The 20646-nt window shown below is 38.5% G+C and overlaps 1 protein-coding gene across 3 annotated transcripts in view; it reads left to right on the forward strand.

Moving 5' to 3' along the window:
- Positions 1-20646, forward strand: part of STRN (striatin) — a 107725-nt gene that overhangs the window by 19217 nt on the left and 67862 nt on the right. For all 3 annotated transcript variants that reach the window (XM_054023345.1, XM_054023347.1, XM_054023346.1), the window contains exons 2-4: positions 4658-4761; positions 17429-17502; positions 19981-20059. In XM_054023345.1, coding sequence (XP_053879320.1) covers positions 4658-4761; positions 17429-17502; positions 19981-20059 — 257 coding nt within the window. The remainder of the gene's footprint in view (positions 1-4657; positions 4762-17428; positions 17503-19980; positions 20060-20646) is intronic.

The following is a 20646-nucleotide window of genomic DNA, read 5'->3' on the forward strand; positions in this document are numbered from 1 at the left end:
TCAGAAATGTACATAGAAAAGTAATATTAAATAAGTACTTAATATTTTTTAGATTCCTTTTCCCGCAGTTTAGCAGCTGGATATGGGGAGCCACCAGCACCATAGAGTTACAGGATTTGTGTGTGTATGCTGTGGCTGAAAGTAGAAATGAATTTGTTATGGAGGCATGAACCCTAATTAATGTGGTGTGCATGTTAAGTAGGGTGTCTTTGATACTAACAGTGAAACATTTAAATTTTTGGTAGTGTGGTAGATGTTACAGAATATTTCCTATTACTTCCAGACGTTCTGTGAATCTTTCATTCTTCTAATTGCCTTTTATCATTTTATCTCATTGATCACCTACATTGGACATTACTCCTTGAAGCATGTTTGTTTACATATTTCACTCAGATATTGGCCATTTATTTTGATCAGAGGTGACACTTAGAAATATCAATTTCTTATCATAGAGACTTTGATTAAATATGGCATATTTCCATTTGAAGTTGTAGAAATATACAGTAATTAATTTTCTTTATTGACTTGCATTCGTGATATTTTTCTTTCCTATCGTTTTCTCCTGACTGGATGAAGGTGCAAGTAGCTGTCTTTGTTAAATAAATATTAAGTAATATTGCATACAGATACTTTTAAGAAAACATTACAGTTGCATGTTTAAGCATTCAAATCAGGAAATACCAGTGATAAGACTTGATGTGTAACCTCAATGTTGTCTCTTCTGCATATGCATTACAGTGTTTTTTAAATTTAATTTTACTTTAATTATGCTTAAAATTTCTCAATTATAGTATGTTTTTTTCTATAAGCTTAGATACATATCTTGCAATGGTTTTTCATTGTACAGTAAGCTGATTTCATTGTAATTTTCCAGTGTATATTTATCAATTGAAGGCAAAAAATTAGGGTCACTAAAGCCTTGGAAATAATAATAATCAAGAATTGGAGATCTACCCTGTTCCTCCAGTGTACCCTATGAAAATGACCAAATGAAACACCAGTACCTTATTTCCAGTTTGGAAATATTCCAGAAATATTGTGTACCTGCATGGAAGGACATTGTAAGAAGAGGGTGGGGGGCATGAACAAATTATGCCAGAAACTATATAGTCTTAAGAAAGAGAGGCCGTACATTTTTCATCGTCCCTAAAGTGGGCTTGTCCATTACCCGGACTTACCAATAAAACTACCAATCAAGTGAATGGGCAGTCACTCCGAAGAATCCTGATAAGCTTGAATGCACGGAAATGAGACTTCAGTCTGCAGCCTTGGCCTGCCTGGTGATTTTCATGGTTTCTCTTTCCAGGGTTTAGACCCTGGGGTAAGCTGCAAAGGTCTAAACCCAAGGGCTTGAAAAAATTGAAAGGTGCTCAAAGGTCTATCAACCTTTGTATCATTCCTCTGACCTTTGTTGCTACATCCCATTCTTCATCTCTGTTTTGTGTTTACCACCACAAAGCCTAAGTGGCAGACATCATTTCTTGATCTTATCTAGTTCAGTCTCTTTTTGGCAGCCTTAAGAGAAGCACTGGATGCAGTGATTTAAGAGTCCTATGACTTGATCAAGCTCAAGCTGTTGCAGAACAAGTAGTGTTTTCAGTCAAATATTTAAACAGTCTGGAGACTTGAGCTCTTGTTCCCGCAAACACCTCTTTTACTCCTTTTTTGACAAATCCAGGAGCTCTTCAGAAGCCTGGAAACAAGAAAAAGCTACAATATAATAGTAATTTTACTAACTTGGGCCAGTACTATTCAAGACATATGGATAAAAACCATCTACAGAGTCTGTTCTTCAAAACTTTCCTCCAATATGCATGCTTCCCTCTTCTCCTCCAACACCAAAATTTCAGGGAACACAATGAAATGAGAAACAATACTTTCCTACATTCCATATCTTTGAATGTGGGAGTTCCTCGTTAGGATCAGCCACATTCTTCTGTGGGCCTAAGAAGCCCTCAGAGCAGTTTTCACTCTTTTTTGCCCTCAGTTGGCCAGTCATGTAGTCCACACTTAGAACAAAGAACAAACTGTCTCTCCTGATATAGAAAACTTCAAAAGGCAATACTTTCATTTTACCTCAATGCTTTCCCCAGCCACTATTTCCCTTTCCCGAAATAAGCGAACAGAAAATAACAAACCAGTAGCTTAGGGGTTTGTTTCTCCTCCCTTTGTAGTGCCATACACCTTTGAAAGCATTTCTCTCAAAGTTCAGCGACCTTGCTTCTACAGACAGGATGACCTCATGCTGTTCTTCCCTTCCTGTTATCTTCCCATCCCCCTACTGATGTTTATGTAAATTGGGCTTCCATTGTTTTTTGTCACACCTTGTTTAATTTCTTTGGAGACTGGTAGATAGCAGTGATGTTTCCTCCTGCCTGGGAGGGAAACTTTCTCCCTGTTTGGTCACAGGCTTTAAAGCATAATATCATTAAATGTATATAATTTCCCCATATATACATTAATCACCAGTGTGTCATTAGCTTTTAAAAAAAACCTCTCTATACACTTTGTATACAATATTACTTTATTATAAAAAAAAAAAAAACAGTTGATTCAATTACTTAATGCTTTGAGGTTCAGCCACCCGTCTTTAGTGACCAGGAAAGCTTATTTAAGCTTTGAGGAAGGCAACATAGAGTCTGGTGGTGATGGAAGCTCCATGCTCTTTCTTCCTCCACTGGTGTTTGCTAAAATGCAAATTTTCTGTTTCTGCAATCTCCTGTCTTGTTTGATGACTGTTTGTTGCTTATATATAAATTGAGGTAAATCCATATTCCTTTGTTTAATACAGACTGTGTTTATACGTTGCTTGCCAAACACATTTTAAGAATGATTCTAGCACATATTCATTACTTTTTGTACACATCCTGTGCATACATCATACAAGAATATTAATGATCAGTGAGTTATTAGTTTTCCAATGATATCTTACATGTCACCTTTGAGATACAGATTATGACAACAGTGTGTGAGGCATAGTCAGTGTGTCAGGCCTGATCAACTGCTGCCAGAGTAGAGCACCACAAATTGGCCTTGGTGTCATAATCATGATGGGATTAACTTGGAGGAAGAGTTTACTGATCTGTAGCCAAAACCCTTCATATTACAGAGTATTAGCCCACCATCTTGCTTGATTCTCCTCCCTAAAAAAATGTCAAGAGCTTAAGCAGCTTATTCACAAGGATATGGCCTGACATTGGGTATGGGCAGCCTAGGATGTGGGTGAAACTGAGGTCAGGGCTAGTACCGTGGGGTGGATGCCTGTAAATATGCTTGGCTTCAAACATCTGAGTTCCATGAGTTGGTTTAGAAAGAGCTCAGGGACCTGTTTTGTACCAGAGATAACTCTTTTGGGCACCAGTTGGCGGCCTTTTTGCATGATTGGTCATGAACATCCTCTATTACAATTTTATACATAAAGGAGATTTTTAAAAGTAGTTAAATGCTAATTTCCATTCAGAGTCAATGGGAGTTAGGCACCTATCTGCCATTTGTCTTTAAATCTCCCATCTCCATCCAAAAACCTTTTGTATTACTTCAACTGACATTTCTTATAAACAATGTTTCTGAATAAACTTCATAATCTATTTTTTCCAACATTTAAATAAAGGCTCAGCCTTTAAGTTTTCCTTTTCCTTTCATTAACTTTAAAGAAATCCCTTGACCTGCAATATAGATATCTATGAAATATCTAACCTATTTACATACAACTTCAGTTATCATTAAACTCAAGACATTCTCCCCTTACATGTTGTTTGTGTCTTTTTCTGCCTAATTTTTTTTGGCTGCTACTTATTTGTTTTTTATATTTGCTTGAATGCTTAGCCCTCAGACCAAACTTAATTGCTATGTGAGGCAATTAAAAATTACTATATTTCTTTAACTCCTGTTTATTATTTTGGAGTCTTTAATGAGGCTATGGTTTAAAGGGTTTGTCAATGCAAACTATGGATAGTTTTATAACACTTATAAATAATTTACAGTATAAACACAGATCAAAAAGACTGTTCCTGGCCCAAGGAGTTTACAGTCTTATATAAGACAAGAGACGACAGATTATGAGATAATGTTTGTTAGCATGATAGGCACTGGTCTCTGAATACTAGCAACCTAATATTGTGATGCCTACAAAAGAAATTTAACAAAGGGGATATTTTGAGGAGGGATTTGAAGATGGATAAGCCAGTGATTTGTTGGATTTTTACAGAGAATACTTCAGCTGAAGTGCACGTGGCAGCATAGAAGAATGTCCAAAGATGCTTGTTTGAAAATGTAACATGGGCAGTGGAGGCTGGCATCATGGGCTAATTGGAGATGAGCACTGGTAGCTTGCTTGTGAATGAGAGATTACAGATATGCCGGGGACTGAGTGTGAAGAGTCTTGAAAGCAAAGACGAGCTGCTTATGTTTGAGGCAATAGAGAAGGGGGAGCCAATGGAGGAATTCAAAGAGAGTTGATATGGTCAGATTGATAGTTGTGCCTGGTTTGCAGTAGCCAAACTGCTTTTAAACAGTGTTAAATGGAATCAGTTGTGAAATGATTCAGAAGGGGTTGGGAGTGGATGGGGACCCTTAATATATCGGTCATGCAAATATATTGGGGAAACAATTTGCCTTTTTTTTTGAACTTTTCTAAGTAGAGTTTTGTCTTTTCCAGGCCCAAATTGCCTTTCTTCAAGGGGAAAGGAAGGGACAAGAAAATCTGAAGAAGGATCTAGTGCGGAGAATCAAAATGCTGGAATATGCTCTTAAACAGGAAAGGTACATCACTTTTAAGATAATAGAGAATTTTGTTTAAAAAGTCTCTTACTAATATTTGTCTTTTAATATTTTATATCATTTTGGCTCATCAGAGGAAAAATATTTTTTTGTAGATCTGAATCTTGAATTGGTAATTATGAATGTAAGAATTGTCATACTGAATCAGTCCATCTCATCCAGAATCCTGTCACCAGCAGTGACCACTGTTCAGATGCTTCAGAAAAAGGTTTTAAAAAAACCTTGAATTAGACAATTACAGTATAACATCTCTCAGGGCAAGTTTCTTTCTAACTCCCAGAAGACATTGTTTTATATTCTGAAGCACATTTTTTTTTCTCTTTCAAAGCTTTTGTGTTGGTTAATAAACTAAATAAAAATTCTTGTTATCCACATAAATATCTATATTTTTAAATCTTGATAACTCTTCACCTCAATAATAATCTGTGACAAGAAGTTCCACATGCTAATTATGCACTGGGTGAAAAGGTACATACTTATATTAGTTTTGAGTTTTGCCACTTTTTGATTTTCATTTAATGTCCCCGTGTATTTGTATGAGAAGGTAAATAAAAGTTCCCAATTTACCTTTTCTATACCATTCACTGTTGTGTATGCTTTTATCCTGTCTTCTCGCAAAGGTAAACAGTCTTTCCATATTATCTTCATGTGAGTTTTTCCATGCCCCTAATTATCATGTCACACCCTCCCCGCCCTTAATTTTGTTTGCTCATTTTTGAGATGAGGCGATGAGAACTGAACCTAGAATTCCAGGTGAGGGTGTACCTGTGATCTGTAAAATGGCGTAATAATATTTTCAGAGATAAGAGTACACCTCTACCCCGATATAATATAAATTCTCATATAACGCGGTAAAGCAGTGTTCCGGGGGGGGCGGGGCTGCGCACTCCGGCGGATCAAAGCAAGTTCGATATAACACGGTTTCACCTATAACGTGGTAAGATATTTTGGCTGCCGAGGACAGCGTTATATCGAGATAGAGGTGTATTTGTTTCCTTAGTGACTTAATGAGTCTGGTATTACTATTAATAATAAATAATATTTGTATACCATCTGGCCACTAAAGAATCCTAATCACTTTTCAATAAGAAAAGAATTAAACAACTTTAAATGTACAATCTCTAAAACAGTTTAAATCAGTAAAAGCCATAAGTAAAATCATAAATGCAGTTGAGTTCATATCACTAGAGAAACTACTTTTGGCTAAACTCACGGGGACAGGAAGAATTTGTAATTACCTTGAAAGTGTATTAACACTGAGTGTCAATGTGGACACTGAAAAATTCAGAAAAAGGCCCAGTGAAAGAATATTGCTATGTAGTAATTTTAGCATGCTGTTATGAGCAAGTCCCATTCTGACTTCTTTCATTGTTGTCTAATTCATAAAGAAAGCAAATATATATGTGACCCATGGGAAGGTGAGGTATCTTTTGATCAAAAATTTCCAGCAATTTAAACCAGTGCAAGCAGGGTGTGTAGATCTGTTTGCATTATGACAGAGGATGTTGGGGACATGGCTTTCCCAGATCAATTCTTTTGAAGCAGGTTTCAGAGTTGTAGCCGTGTTAGTCTGTATCGGCAAAAACAATGAGGAGTCCTTGTGGCACCTCAGAGACTAACAAATTTATTTGGGCATAAGCTTTCATTGGCTAGAACCCACTTCATCAGATGCATGGAGTGGAAAATACAGTAGCAGGTATAAATACACAGCACATGAAAAGATGGGAGTTGCCTTACCAAGTGGGAGGTCAGTCTAACAAGACAATTCAATTAACAGTAGGATACCAAGGGAGGAAAAAATCACTTTTGTAGTGGTAATGAGAGTGGCCCATTCAAACAGTTGACAAGAAGGTGTAAAAAGAACAGGAGTACTTGTGGCACCTTAGAGACTAACAAATTTATTAGAGCATAAGCTTTCGTGGATGCATACAGAGTAGAATAAATATTGAGGAGATATATATACACACATACAGAGAGCATAAACAGGTGGGAGTTGTCTTACCAATTCTGAGAGGCCAATTAAGTAAGAGAAAAAAAAACTTTTGAAGTGATGATCAAGATAGCCCAGTACAGACAGTTTGATAAGAAGTGTGAGAATACTTACAAGGGGAGATAGATTCAATGTTTGTAATGGCTCAGCCATTCCCAATCCTTATTCAATCCTGAGTTGATTGTGTCTAGTTTGCATATCAATTCCAGCTCAGCAGTCTCTCATTGGAGTCTGTTTTTGAAGTTTTTCTGTTGTAATATAGCCACCCGCAGGTCTGTCATTGAATGACCAGACAGGTTAAAGTGTTCTGCCACTGGTTTTTGAGTATTATGATTCCTGATGTCAGATTTGTGTCCATTAATTCTTTTGCGTAGAGGGGAAATTAGGTTTTATAATGACCCATCCACTCCCAGTTGTTAAGTTCACACCTTCTTATCAACTGTTTGAAATGGGCCAACAGATGCAAAACCTGTAGCTCTATCTGCATTGCTACGATGATCAACACTCCCCCTCTTTCCCCAAACACACCTTTCAAGATCTGTGGGTTCTACACACGTCTATCACAACATGTGGTATACCTCACTCAGTGAACTAAATGCCCCAATAACAACTGTATGGTTGAAACCAGACAATTAGTATGCTCTCAAATGAATTCACATAGAGAAATGATAAAGGACAAAAATACCAAATCACCTGTCGGTGAACACTCTCCACAGAGGTCTGACAGAGGTCCTCATCCTTAAAGAAAATCTTCATAACACCTTTATAAGACAAGTCTGGGAGTTTAAATTCTTAACTTTGCTAGACACTAAAAATCTTGGACTTAATAAAGATACTGAATTTATAACAACCTATAATCCAGTAAACCGCTCCCCCAGCTTTTTTTCCTCTCCTTTTCCCCTTTGACTGGAGAGGTGTTAACTGGCCACTTCACCTTGAATGGTCCCTTGAGATGTGTTAAATACTTGTGCTAAACAATTTGACCCTTGAATTTAGCTTTGACACTGAGTACATTTCCCAGATTTGAAGAAATCGTGTGAGCTCAAAAGCTTCTCTCTCTCACCAGCAGAAGTTGGTCTAATAAAAGAGATTACCTCACCCATTTTGTCTCTCTAGGGCTGTGTCTACACTAGAGACCTTACAGTGGTACTGATGCAGCTGTGCCATTGTAAGATATCCCATGTAGCCATTCTATGCCGACGGGAGAGAGCTCTCCTGTCGACATAATTAAATCACCCCCAACAATCAGCAGTAGCTGTGTTGGTAGGAGAGCATCTCCAGCTGACATAGCACTGTCCACACCAGTGCTTCTGTCGGTCAGGGATGTGTTTTTTCGCACCCGAGTGACATAAGTTTTACTGACAAAAGTGCTAGTGTAGACATAGCCTTAGAAATGTACTAGGGACATTTCATCCCTTATGCTTTAAGGCATAAAATGACCACTAATAGGTTAGGGAAAACCACCACTTTTCCTCCTATGGGCAGAGTGTTTTGTGTTTATCCATTAATAAGTAGACCTGCACCTTTCTCTGAAGTGTGTGATATTAGCCATTGTCAGTCAGGATATCAAACTAGATGGTCAACTAGTCTGATCTGGCATGACAGTTCCTTTCTTCCTCTATTTTTAACCATTTTTAAAGCAAATTCAATGTTTCTGAATGGGTTATGCTGACAGCTATTTATAGCAATCTTCACTTGCTAATTGCTCAAGAAACAATCTCGTATTTGTTCTGGGAGGGTCTCTAAGCAGAAATTTTGTTTGGTACTTAGAAGCAGGGCAGCATACTGAGCACAAGAAGCCCTGCTGTGTGTCACAACAGTATTTTCCTAAATCAGCTCACAACCTGGGTTAGCCAACATTCAGTGAAGAGCTTGTGTTGATTGTTCCCACTGAGCATCTGGGAGTCACAAAAAGGACAATCTGCAGGGGAGGAGCAGAACTTTTCTCCTGGCCAATTGTGATGAGGGCACGGGAAAGCAAGATTGGGGAGAGGAGGAGAAAAAAAGACCAGGTAATTAGGAGATAAAGGGAAGATTACTTCGATCCTGCCCAGCCCTCTAAATTTACCAAATCTTTATCAAGCAAATAACTATACCTATTAGTCATGACCCAGTATGTAAAATGCTGATCCATACTAGGACCCATTGGCAGCATGTCATGACAAGTGTGAGTGGCACTGGTTTCTCAACAATATGCTGCCTCTCAAGCCTGTGTATACTGAATATTCAGCATATTTTTTTCAGTCGCTGACAATGATTAACTTAATTTCTGATCAATGTCACTGTTCTGTAATTAATTACTATAAAATCTTGCAAGTGTCATTACTTATAGTGGAGTGTAAAAATTTTCCACTATGGAGCAGAGTGTTTTTGGTTCTATTCCCTGACAAAGAGATTTGGTCAACTTTAATACATAATGATTTCTATCAAGGATTCTTTAATACATTATATGCAGAAGTCATTTAAAAAGAAGAGGGATGATCAATAATTAATTTGAACACTTTCATACATTTGCTGGTTCCAGGGCCGGCTCCAGGCACCAGCTTGCCAAGCAGGTGCTTGGGGCGGCCACTCCGGAGAGGGCCGGCATGTCCAGCTATTCGGCGGTAATTCGGTGGACGGTCCCTCACTCCTGCTCGGAGCGAAGGACCTTCCGCCGAATTGCCGCCGCAGATCGCGATTGCGGCTTTTTTTTCTTTTGCGCCGCTTGGGGCGGCAAAAACCCTGGAGCCGACCCTGGCTGGTTCAAAGCAATTGTGTTGTAATTTTGCTACCATCCAGCAGATTGCAGTGTAAGACTTTTGTTCACACATCAAGGTTATTTTATTACTTTTTTGGTAGTAATGTTGCTCAGTTACCAGTTACTTGTTTAAATTGTTATCCCTGGATTTTCAGGAGCTAACTAAAAACATGCTAATCTATTTTAAGCATATGTCCAACAACTAATAATCCGTCTGTTACTCATTTCCCTTTCCAGAGTATTTTAACCAAACAACAGAATTCTTAGGCCACTTTTCTAGAAATACTTTTTGTTATTTTTTAAAATGGTGTGTCTGGTCAGAGTAAGACTGGCGCCTTCTCCCCTGGCCAGGATATCTCCCAATGCTGTTCCTGGCAGTCTGTCTTGTTTACGTCTATTGGTCTGGCGACTCCTCTTAGTACTTCTACGGATGTTTGGCAGACACTCTCAGCACAGCTGGATTGGATGCTTCAGGTCTACACACTGAAATATTTCCAAGAAATAGCGGCATTTCTTGATTAGAAATCAAACTGGTTTCTTTCTATGAATTGGTCTGTGAGCAATGAAAGTCTTTGATCCTAGGGCATTTAAATTGAGAGTTTAAAAGTTTTTAAAATTTAACTAAGTTTCTTTTTCTCAATTTATTGAGATGTTGGGGCAGCCATATTGAATAGCAAATATGGATTACTTGCACAGCAGATTTGCAGTTCATGAAGAAGAAAAGAATGAAGCAGAGCAGTGAATAAGCTAATGAAGTGAGAAAGTAAAAGCAGTTGTAGTGATCCTCCTTATCTTAATAACTAAGCAGGTCTATTTAGTAACATAGCTTTGCAGTCTAAAAATATCTTCCTTCCAAATGACTTTCAAAGCTGGTTGCAGTTGGAAAATAACTTCGGTAACATGTCTGTTAAAGCCAATTATTTTCATATCAATTTACTTTTCAGTCTCTGCATACTGCTGTTCATACAAATTATTCTTTTCAGAAATTAATATAGATCTTAATAGTTCAATGACTTACATCTCATCTAAACCATCATTTTCATGTGAAGATAATGTATATCTTTAAGTTTAATTTCTTATCCTCCAAACTTTAGGGTATTCTTTTTGTGTATTCAGTATTGTCATAATGATCATATGGGAAACCAAAGTTTCTCCATTTATCTGCTGCACAAACACAAGTATAGTTAGCTGCAATGTATAATTCTCCATATATGTTAATATAGCTGACCTCTAATCTGGAGCAGCCAGTTTTAGTGTTAAAAGTGTAGTTCAGTTGGAGCTAGTCAGAGTTGGACTACCAGGTATAATTTTGAGGGAATTTAGTGAACATATAATGGGAGGAAGTATTAAAATCCATTGGTGTAGAAGGAGTGCTGGAAAAAGTAAAAGACTAAATGAAGTGCAACAAAATATAGTCCCTCTGAAAATGGAAACTGCAAAGAAAACCCCAAGTGGTCATGGTGGATCAATAAGTATCTACTCAAACTTCTGGGATTGAAAAGAAACTCCACTGGGATTGAAGAAGGGGAGAGAAAACAAAACTAGATAGGAGTTTAACACACAAGGAAAAAGGTGAGAGCCAGGAAGAAAATGAATTAATTACCTTGGTGTGAAAGGAATCGGAAGGGTTTTTAAAAGTATATTGGGTTGGGAGGAAGAACCTGCCCAAGTTAGTAGATCCATTAATAAATGAAGATGTGAAAGTGAGACCAGGCATTCACATGGCACTGTTGCAGCTAGCTTTGCCAGATATTTACATGCCAGATGCGCTAAAGATTCATATGTCTCTTCATGCTTCATCCATCATTCCAAAGGACATTCGTCCAGGCTGATGACAGGTTTTGCTCGATAACAATCCAAAGCAGTGCAGACTGACGCATGTTCGTTTTCATCATCTGAGTCAGGTGCCATCAACAGAAGGTTGATTATTTATTTATTTATTTTATTTTGGTAGTTCGGGTTCTGTAGTTTCTGCATCGGAGTGTTACTCTTTTAAGACTTCTGAAAGCATGCTCCACACCTCATCCCTCTCAGATTTTGGAAGGCGCTACAGATTCTTAAACCTTGGGTCGAGTGCTGTAGCTATCTTTAAAAATCTCACATTGGTACCTTCTTTGCGTTTTGTCAAATCTGCAGCGAAAGTGTTCTTAAAATGAACATCATGTGCTGAGTCATCATACAAGACTACTGTAACATGAAATATATGGCAGAATGCCGTTAAAACAGAGCAGAAGGCACACAATTCTCCCCCCAAGAAGTTCAGTCACAAATTTAATTAACGCATTATATTTTAACGAGCCTCATCAGCATGGAAGCATGTCCTCTGGAATGGCAGCTGAAGCATGAAGGGGCATATGAAGGTTTAGCATATCTAGCACGTAAATACCTTGCAAAAGTGCCATGTGAACGCCTGTTCTCACTTTCTGGTGACATTGTAAATAAGAAGTTGGCAACATTATCTCCCGTAAATGTAAACAAACTTGTTTGTCTTATCGATTGGCTGAACAAGAAGTAGGACTGAGTGGACTTGTAGGCTCCAAAGTTTTACATTGTTTTGTTTTCGAGTGCATAGAATCATAGAATATTAGCGTTGGAGGAGACCTCAGGAGATCATCTAGTCCAATCCCTTGCTCAAAGCAGGACCAACGCCAACTAAATCATCCCAGCCAGGGCTTTGTCAAGCCAGGCCTTAAAAACCTCTAAGCATGGATATTCCACCACCACCCTAAGTAACCCATTCCAATGCTTCACCACCCTCCTAGTGAAATAGTGTTTCCTAATATCCAACCTAGATCTCCCCCACTGCAACTTGAGACCATTGCTTCTTGTTCTGTCATCTGCCACCACTGAGAAAAGCCTAGCTCCATCCTTTTTGGACCCCCCTTTCAGGTAGTTGAAGGCTATCAAATCTCCCCCCTCACTCTTCTCTTCTGCAGACTAAATAACCCCCGTTCCCTCAGCCTCTCCTCGTAAGTCATGTGCCCCAACCCCATAATCATTTTTGTTGCGCTCCGCTGGACTCTCTCCAGTTTGTCCACATCCCTTCTGTACTGGGGGCACCAAAACTGGACACAATACTCCAGATGTGGCCTCACCAGTGCCGAATAGAGGGGAATAATTACTTCCCTCGATCTGCTGGCAATGCTCCTACTAATACAGCCCAATATGCTGTTGGCCTTCTTGACAACAAGGGCACACTGCTGACTCATATCCAGCTTCTCATCCACTGTAATCCCCAGGTCCTTTTCTGCAGAACTGCTGCTTAGCCAGTTGGTCCCCAGCCTGTAGTCGTGCATGGGATTCTTCCTTCCTAAGTGTTGAACCTCATCAGATTTTTTTTGGCCCAATCCTCCAATTTGTCTAGGTCACTCTGGACACTATCCCTACCCTCCAGTGTATCTACCTCTCCCCCCAGCTTAGTGTCATCTGCGAACTTGCTGAAGGTGCAATTCATCCCATCATCCAGATCATTAGTAAAGATTTTGAACAAAACCAGCCCCAGGACCAACCCCTGGGGCACTCCGCTTGATACCAGCTGCCAACTAGACATTGAGCCATTGATCACTACCCATTGAGCCCAACAATCTAGCCAGCTTTCTATCCACCTTATAGTTCATTCATCCAGTTCATACTTTTTTTTTCTTGCTGGCAAGAATACCATGGGAGACCATATCAAATCTTTGTTAAAGTCAAGATATATCACATCCACTGCTTTCTGCATATACACAGAACCAGTTATCTCATCATAGAAGGCAATCAGGTTGGTCAGGCATGACTTGCCATTGGTGAATCCATGTTGACTGTTCCTGATCACTTTCCTCTCCTCCACGTACTTCATAACTTCTCCAAGTGCAGTTATGTAACAAAAAATAAATAAATCTACATTTGTAAGTTGCATTTTCATGATAAAGAGATTGCACTACAATACTTGTCTGAGGTGAACTGAAAAAATACTATTTCTTTTGTTTATCATTTTTACAGGGCAAATATTTGTAATAAAAAATTGAGCAGTGTACACTTTGTATTCTGTGTTGTAATTGAAATCAATATATTTGAAAATGTAGAAAAATATCCAAAATATTTAATAAATTTCAATTGGTATTCTGTTGTTTGACAGTATGATAAAAATTGCAATTACTCATGATTAATTTTTTTGTTAATCGCGTCAGTTAACTGCGATTAATTGACAGTCCTAATTAACTTAATATAGATCCGTTTATTAGACTTCTATATATTGCTTGCCTAATACCATGTTAAATGGAATTCTCTTATAGTTGCTCTCTCAATGGGGATTATTGTAGAAAAACTTAAAACTTCTTTTCTGTTCACTCCTTTAACCAGTATAAAGTAGACAAAAATATATCTTTGACTTGCCAAGAAGTGCAGCCTAAAGATTGGACAAATTTTGTCTGGAGCCTAAGGCTTAGTATTTTAAATAGACCCTCTGATCTCTTTTGTCATTGTAAAACAATGTTTGACTTCAGTGATCCATGTATTCACTGTAATCTCATATTCTGTGGAAGAATCTCTCAATATCAAGAATTACTCCTTTTCATGAACATTGTTGAATTCTATTAGTTAGTTTGATAAATCTGCGCTATTATATTAAAAAAGAAATAAAAATAAAAGAGGGAGGCAATGAAAGGAAGTAAGGAAAAAGAATATTCAACCGCCAGGAAAATACTAGCCCATTTTAAATTAAGGATGTTAAGCAGGAACACGTGTTGTCTTGTAAACTTGGGTCAGAGGAACCTGGGTCAACACTGGACAACTCACTGTTTAGAACAATTGTGATACACCTCTACCCCGCTATAACGTGACCCGATATAACACGAATTTGGATATAACGTGGTAAAGCAGTGCTCCGGGAGGGCGGGGCTGCGCACTCCCGTGGATCAAACCAAGTTCAATATAACGCGGTTTCATCTATAACGTGGTAAGATTTTTTTGGCTCCCGAGGACAGCGTTATATCGAGATAGAGGTGTACTTGCTACCAGTGTGTGCATGGTAAGGGAAAGGGTAACTCCTCCTTTGCCTCTCATAGAGCTTCTCTCCTGCGACACTGCTCTGCCTTATCAGTCACCATCTCATTTTGCATAATGTGAGTAGGTGAGTGGATTTGCTAGTTGATGCTTGCATCATGTGAAGTATAGGAATTTGCCTCTATGTGAAGAAGCATGGTCTGGTGTTTGAAGTACAGGACTCAGAATAATGAGATCTGAATTTTGCCATATAGTTGGTGTGTGTCATTTAACCTCTCTGCCTCAGTTTAGTACAATTTTTTAATAGGAAATTATCTACCACATGTTGTATGGAGTTTCATACATTTATCATAGAATCATAGAACTGGAAGGGACCTCAAGAGGTCTAGTCCAGTCCCCGGCACTCATGGCAGGACTAAGTATTATCTAAAACATTCCTGAAAGGTATTTGTCTAACCTGCTCTTAAAAATCTCCAATGATAGAGATTCCACAACCTCCCTAGGCAATTTATTCCAGTTCTTAACCACCCCGACAGTTAGGAAGTTTTTCCTAATGTCCAACCTAAACCTCTCTTGCTGCAATTTATGCCCATTTCTTCTTGGCCTATCCTTAGAGGTTAAGAAAAAAATATCTTCTTCTCCTTGTAACAACCTTTTACATATTTGAAAACTATTATCATGTCCCCTCTCAGCCTTCTCTTTTCCTAAAAAAAAAAAAAAAAAGATTTTTTTCAATCTTCCGTCATAGTTCATGTTTTCTAGACCTCTAATCATTTTTGTCGTTCTTCTCTGGACTCTCTCCAATTTGTGCACATCCTTCCTGCAATGTGGCTCCCAGAATTGGACACAATGATCCAGTTGAGGCCTAATCAGTGCAGAGTAGAGTGGAAGAATTACTTCTTGTGTCTTATTTACAACATTCCTTCTAATACATCCCAGAAGGATGTTTGCTTTTTTGCAACAGCGTTACACTGTTGACTCTTATTTAGCTTGTGGTCCCCTATGACCCCAGATCCCTTTCCGCAGTACTCCTTTCTAGGCAGTCATTTCCAATTTTGTATGTGTGCCACTGATTGTTCCTTCCTAAATGGAGTACTTTCCATTTGTCCTTATAGAATTTCATCCTATTTGCCTCAGACCATTTCTCCAGTTTGTCCAGAGATAATGTCATGTAATGCAGTATCATATTTTTTCTGTAAACCTATATCCACGTGTACTACTTTTGCTACTCATTACTACTTTGTCTATGTCTGAATCCCTGGATACTGATCCTGCAAGAGCAAGATATTCCAACCACTGGGTTTTTTTGTACCTTGTTTTGCTACACAATCTGTTGTATCACATGGTACGCTCTCTACTGATTGTCCGCATAGGACTTCAATATGCTGAACATTTGTCTCCACAGTTGCAAAAACTAGCTCATGACCCAGTGAGCAAGTTTAGCAGTGGTATTTCAAGGGTTCTCAAACTTAATTGCACCTCGACCCCCTTTTGACAAGAAAAATTACTACATGACCACAGGAGGTGGGGCCAGAGCCTGAGCTCTGCCGTGGTGCCACTCCAGACAGGCGGGCCAAAGCCAAAATCCAATCCCCACCGCCTTGTGCAGGGGGGCCAAAGCCGAAGCCTGAGCCCCGCTGCTAGGGCTGAAGCTCTTGGGCTTTGGCCCTAGGTGATGGGGCTTGGGCTTCGACCCTAAGCCCCAGCAAGTCTAACGCAGCCCTGGCGACCCCCATTAAAACGGGGCTGTGACAGACTTTTGGCTCCCAGCCCACAGTTTGAAAATGGCTGATAGACCACTGACTGCTACAGGTATTTAAGACCCTATCAGGGCCGGCTCCAGGCACCAGCCTGGCAAGCAGGTGCTTGGGGCGGCCACTCCGGAGAGGGGCGGCACGTCCAGCTATTCGGCGGATGGTCCCTCACTCCCGCTCGGAGCGAAGGACCTCGCACTGAATTGCCGTCGCAAATTGCCATCGCGGGTGTTTTTCTTTTTTTTTTTTTTTTGGGCTGCTTGGGGCGGCCAAAACCCTGGAGCCGGCCCTGCTTATCATAGACCCCTATTCAAGGCTTATCTCGTCACAGTGTTAAAAATACTTTGGGGAGAAAGTGAAGTAGTGGGGAGAATACAACTAGGTAAAGTTGTTGATTGAACCCAAATGTGTGTGAACCATGGAGGAATGAGAATTGTAAGAAGATGATTCTAAATTGACATATGGGTATGTCTGTGTTAGGAGCACCTTACCACTATAGGAATTAGGGTATATTACACTGGCAAAGTGCTTCTAGTGTGGATGCAGATATACTGGCAAAGCTATTTCCCCCCACCCCCCGTGAGAGAAAGAAGTCATACTGGTAAAAGTGCAGTTTTGCCAATATAGCTGTATGGATGCTTCAGATTTCTGATGGCACAGCTGGAATTGCACTTCTTCATACCACTGACCGACATGACATAATGCCAGCAGCAATCTGTAGTGTAGACTTAGCCATAGAGAGTAGAAGATATTTGACAGTTGAGCGATAGTGAGAGAAAATGGGAAAAACACCAAAGCAGCCCCAGCCTAGAAGAAGCACATGTTCATGAAAAATAAAAACATTCTCTGTAAAACTATAGCTATAGAGATAATGTTTTTCTTATATCTACATATATAAAATGTTCTGTTCCTTTTGCTATGTATTGGTATTTCTGATTATGTAATTATTCAGTTACTAATACAGTCCAGTATCTGAAAGCTCTATAGAGAGCGATTTGGGGAGAAAAATAGAACATAGCTTCCTTTTAGTTCTGCTGAAATAAAGTGGACGGAGGTTTTTTGGGGGGTGGGGGAGGGCAGAATGGAAAAATATCTTTCTAAAACAGGGACCTAGGGTATCTGTGAATCTACAAGCATCCTTTAAATGTGTTAATAGAGTTCCTTTTGTCTTTTCTTTTTCAGAGCTAAATACCACAAATTAAAATACGGCACAGAATTGAATCAGGGAGATATGAAGCCTCCAAACTATGATTCTGGTAAGAATTTAAGAGTGAGGGAAATATGGTATAAAGTTCTCCTGTAATTTTAGCTACAGTTTGTTGAACAACTTAGTGGACACAAAGAGGATAGTAAAGATTGCTTAATGTTGCAAAAGACAAATGTTAGCCAATGCAGTTTGTTACACTGATATTATAGGTACAGTTTGTTTCTTCAATTAGGCCATCAAATGAGTTGAAGTAAAAAATGGATGCTGCAGAATATATCTATTCTCTCCTCTTCAGATCAAAATTCAAGAAAGTTCTGAAGTCACAGAAAGATGTGGAAAACACATCTGGAGAATCTTATATTGGAAGAATTGTTGTGCATTAACAATAACAGTGTAATGCAATAGCAACAAATTCAAAATACTTAGTACATCATTTCCTGATTCATGATCTTGTTTGGATTCCAAAAAAATTGAAACATGAAAAAATTGAAACGTGTGTTAGAGGTAAACTCAAGTTGGCAGTACATACTATAGAATTTTATAAAATTCCAATGATAACTGGAAAATAAATATATAACAAATAGTGAACACAAGTTTGGAACAGAACAGTTCTCCCATAGATTGTATCTATGGATAGCTTTTTTGGGTTATCCCTCCAGAAGATTAATACTTCTCATAAAGAAATGGAGTGACTTTGAGCCACAAAAGAGGAGGAATCGGAATTACTTTTGTTCTTATCAGCAAAATAAACCTTACCAAATGGACTTCCCCCAGGATCCAGATTATGCAACAAGTCCTTGAGAGGAGGAAGGAATAAGCAGAAATTATTCCACAACTTTATTCTTCCATACAGCCCAAAAAAAAAAAAAAAAAGCCTATATGGAAGTCATTTCTGCACACTTCACCCCTGTCCTGGTTAACTGAGTCCTGGGCAAATCCCTATTTTACTGGGTGCTGAAGATCGTCTAAAAACACTTACCTATCAAATTCTCAACAACACCATTGTCCCTTCCCAAACTACGCAAAATACAATGAAGCACAAACTGAGGCATTTTATTTCTCATCTCTTACAAAATAGTGCCACTCGTTTCTTGTACCCAGACTGGAAGAATACTGAATTCTGTTACATCCTACATGTAGCTGCTTAAAAGAATGGAGGTTCTTGCACCATATGGGATCTAAAGCTGGTTTTTCATATGCCTTCAGGATGGAGATTTTTCTATTATTTCTAGTCCATGCGAGTTGTCCTTGCTTTACTGCACATAAATCCACGCACATCTGCATGCTTCTCTTGGACCAAGTCAGAAAAAATGTTGAGGCTTATTTCCAGTGATACATCCTGTTTGTCCCCTCTGTGGTACCTTGGAGGTTCTAATAATTCTGGTTATAATTCTCCTAATCAAGGGATTCAACTCTTATCTGTATTTAGGTGACATTCTCAAAGAGCTCTTCTGTGCCATTTGGCAAGCAGTCCAAGTTCTTTCAATCTCCTTCCTGAAGGATAATGGCTCTGTCATCAATTCTGGGGAGAAGCAAAGATCTCTCTGAGATGTCTTTACTTCAACATTAATATAGACAACCTCCAGGTTTCCTGTCTGAAGAGGAGTTAGTATGAACTTACTTCAGTCTTGATGCATAAAATTCTCTTGGCTTTTATCTAGCACAGGTTTTGATAATTGTACGATGGATCCAGCTGTGTTCAGCTGTCTTCAGAAAATCAATGTCTAAATGACTGATTATTTCTCATTGCTAGTCCTGAGCAAGCTTGTAGATTCAAAGTAATAATAACATTCATATGGCACTTTTATATGTATTTATTTTTAAGACTGAGCTGACAGGGCAGCAGCACATTTGTTTATGCCATAATAGCTTTATCTGGGTTAAAGGAAAAACTTAGTTGTGGTTTTAAATAAAAGATTATTTTCAGGTGAAAATTTGATGAAAATATGTTGAATGACTATTAAAATAACCATGGCCAGGAGAACACTGCCAATATTGTCTAAACAAAAACAGCTAAATATTTTTTCCTTCCCCACAAATCATTGAAATATGGCTGAAGTTTAAGTTATCTGTAAGTAGGCCTGACTGAGATATGTCTCCATGACCAAATTTTAGACGTTGGTTGGGTAAACTTTAAGGATTGATATTTAAGGTGTCAATATCACACCTTATTGGTTCCACCAATAAGGTTTTTTTGTAATTATTTTGTTCATTTTATAAGAACCTAATTAACCTTAAAATATGTGATCACTATAGAAAACACTGGTACAGAATTTCAGATATATGCATATGACCGCATCCTTGTGAAGAAAAGGAGTGAAAACCCATCATCTAACTGATTCCATATTGGGAAATAATGGTAATATGAAGGTGCTGATGACAAGTATAACTTGTTCTCAGAATACAGTAGTATGCTGATGGCAGTCTTTATAGTATGTTCTCATAGGTAATACTGCAGAGCTGCACTTATTTTAAGAGCTTTAAAAATAAGACTGAAAAAACCTGATTTGAATGAAATCTTTTCCAGATGAAGGGAATGAAACAGAGGTTCAGCCCCAACAAAATAGTCAACTAATCTGGAAACAAGGGCGACAGCTACTGAGACAGTAAGTGTCAAAGTTCAAACAAGGGAGCTAGATACAAACAGGATTGGAAATTGAATGCGTCACTGGGCTTTTTTTAAAGATTTCCATTAGACTTTTCTCTTTCGTGAAAAGAGTGGCAGAGTTGGGTTAACTTTTCCTTTTGTCACTCAACTTTTCCAAAGTTTGAAAAGTTTTGATAAGTTGCAGAGTAGAAAAAGTAAAAAGTCAGAGGGGGGCAAACTACTCACCACTTTTTCATATGCTTTCAGTGGCAAAAAGGAAAAAAATTGGAGAAAAGTAGTGCGGGGTTAAAATTTGGTTTAAGAAAATTCACAAAAATCTAATGAAAAATTTAAAATCTTTTTCACAATTTGTTTTCAATTTCAAAGAGCTTCCAATCCAAAAGGACTAGAACACCACCGTCTGTGTTGTGGTTTTCAGTTCTTGACATATTTAACTTTTTAGAGCAAGAGTTGGCTCCATATAATAATCTTCCTGCTATTTATTGTGATTATTGCAATACATTTAAAATAACAGCAGTGAGAACATACAATAGTAATCTACAGTGATTTTGAAATGCTGTAACGGAAGGTGCGTGCACTTTGATG

The sequence above is a fragment of the Malaclemys terrapin genome, chromosome 3 (assembly GCF_027887155.1).
Source record: "Malaclemys terrapin pileata isolate rMalTer1 chromosome 3, rMalTer1.hap1, whole genome shotgun sequence".
Classification (NCBI taxonomy): domain Eukaryota; kingdom Metazoa; phylum Chordata; order Testudines; family Emydidae; genus Malaclemys; species Malaclemys terrapin.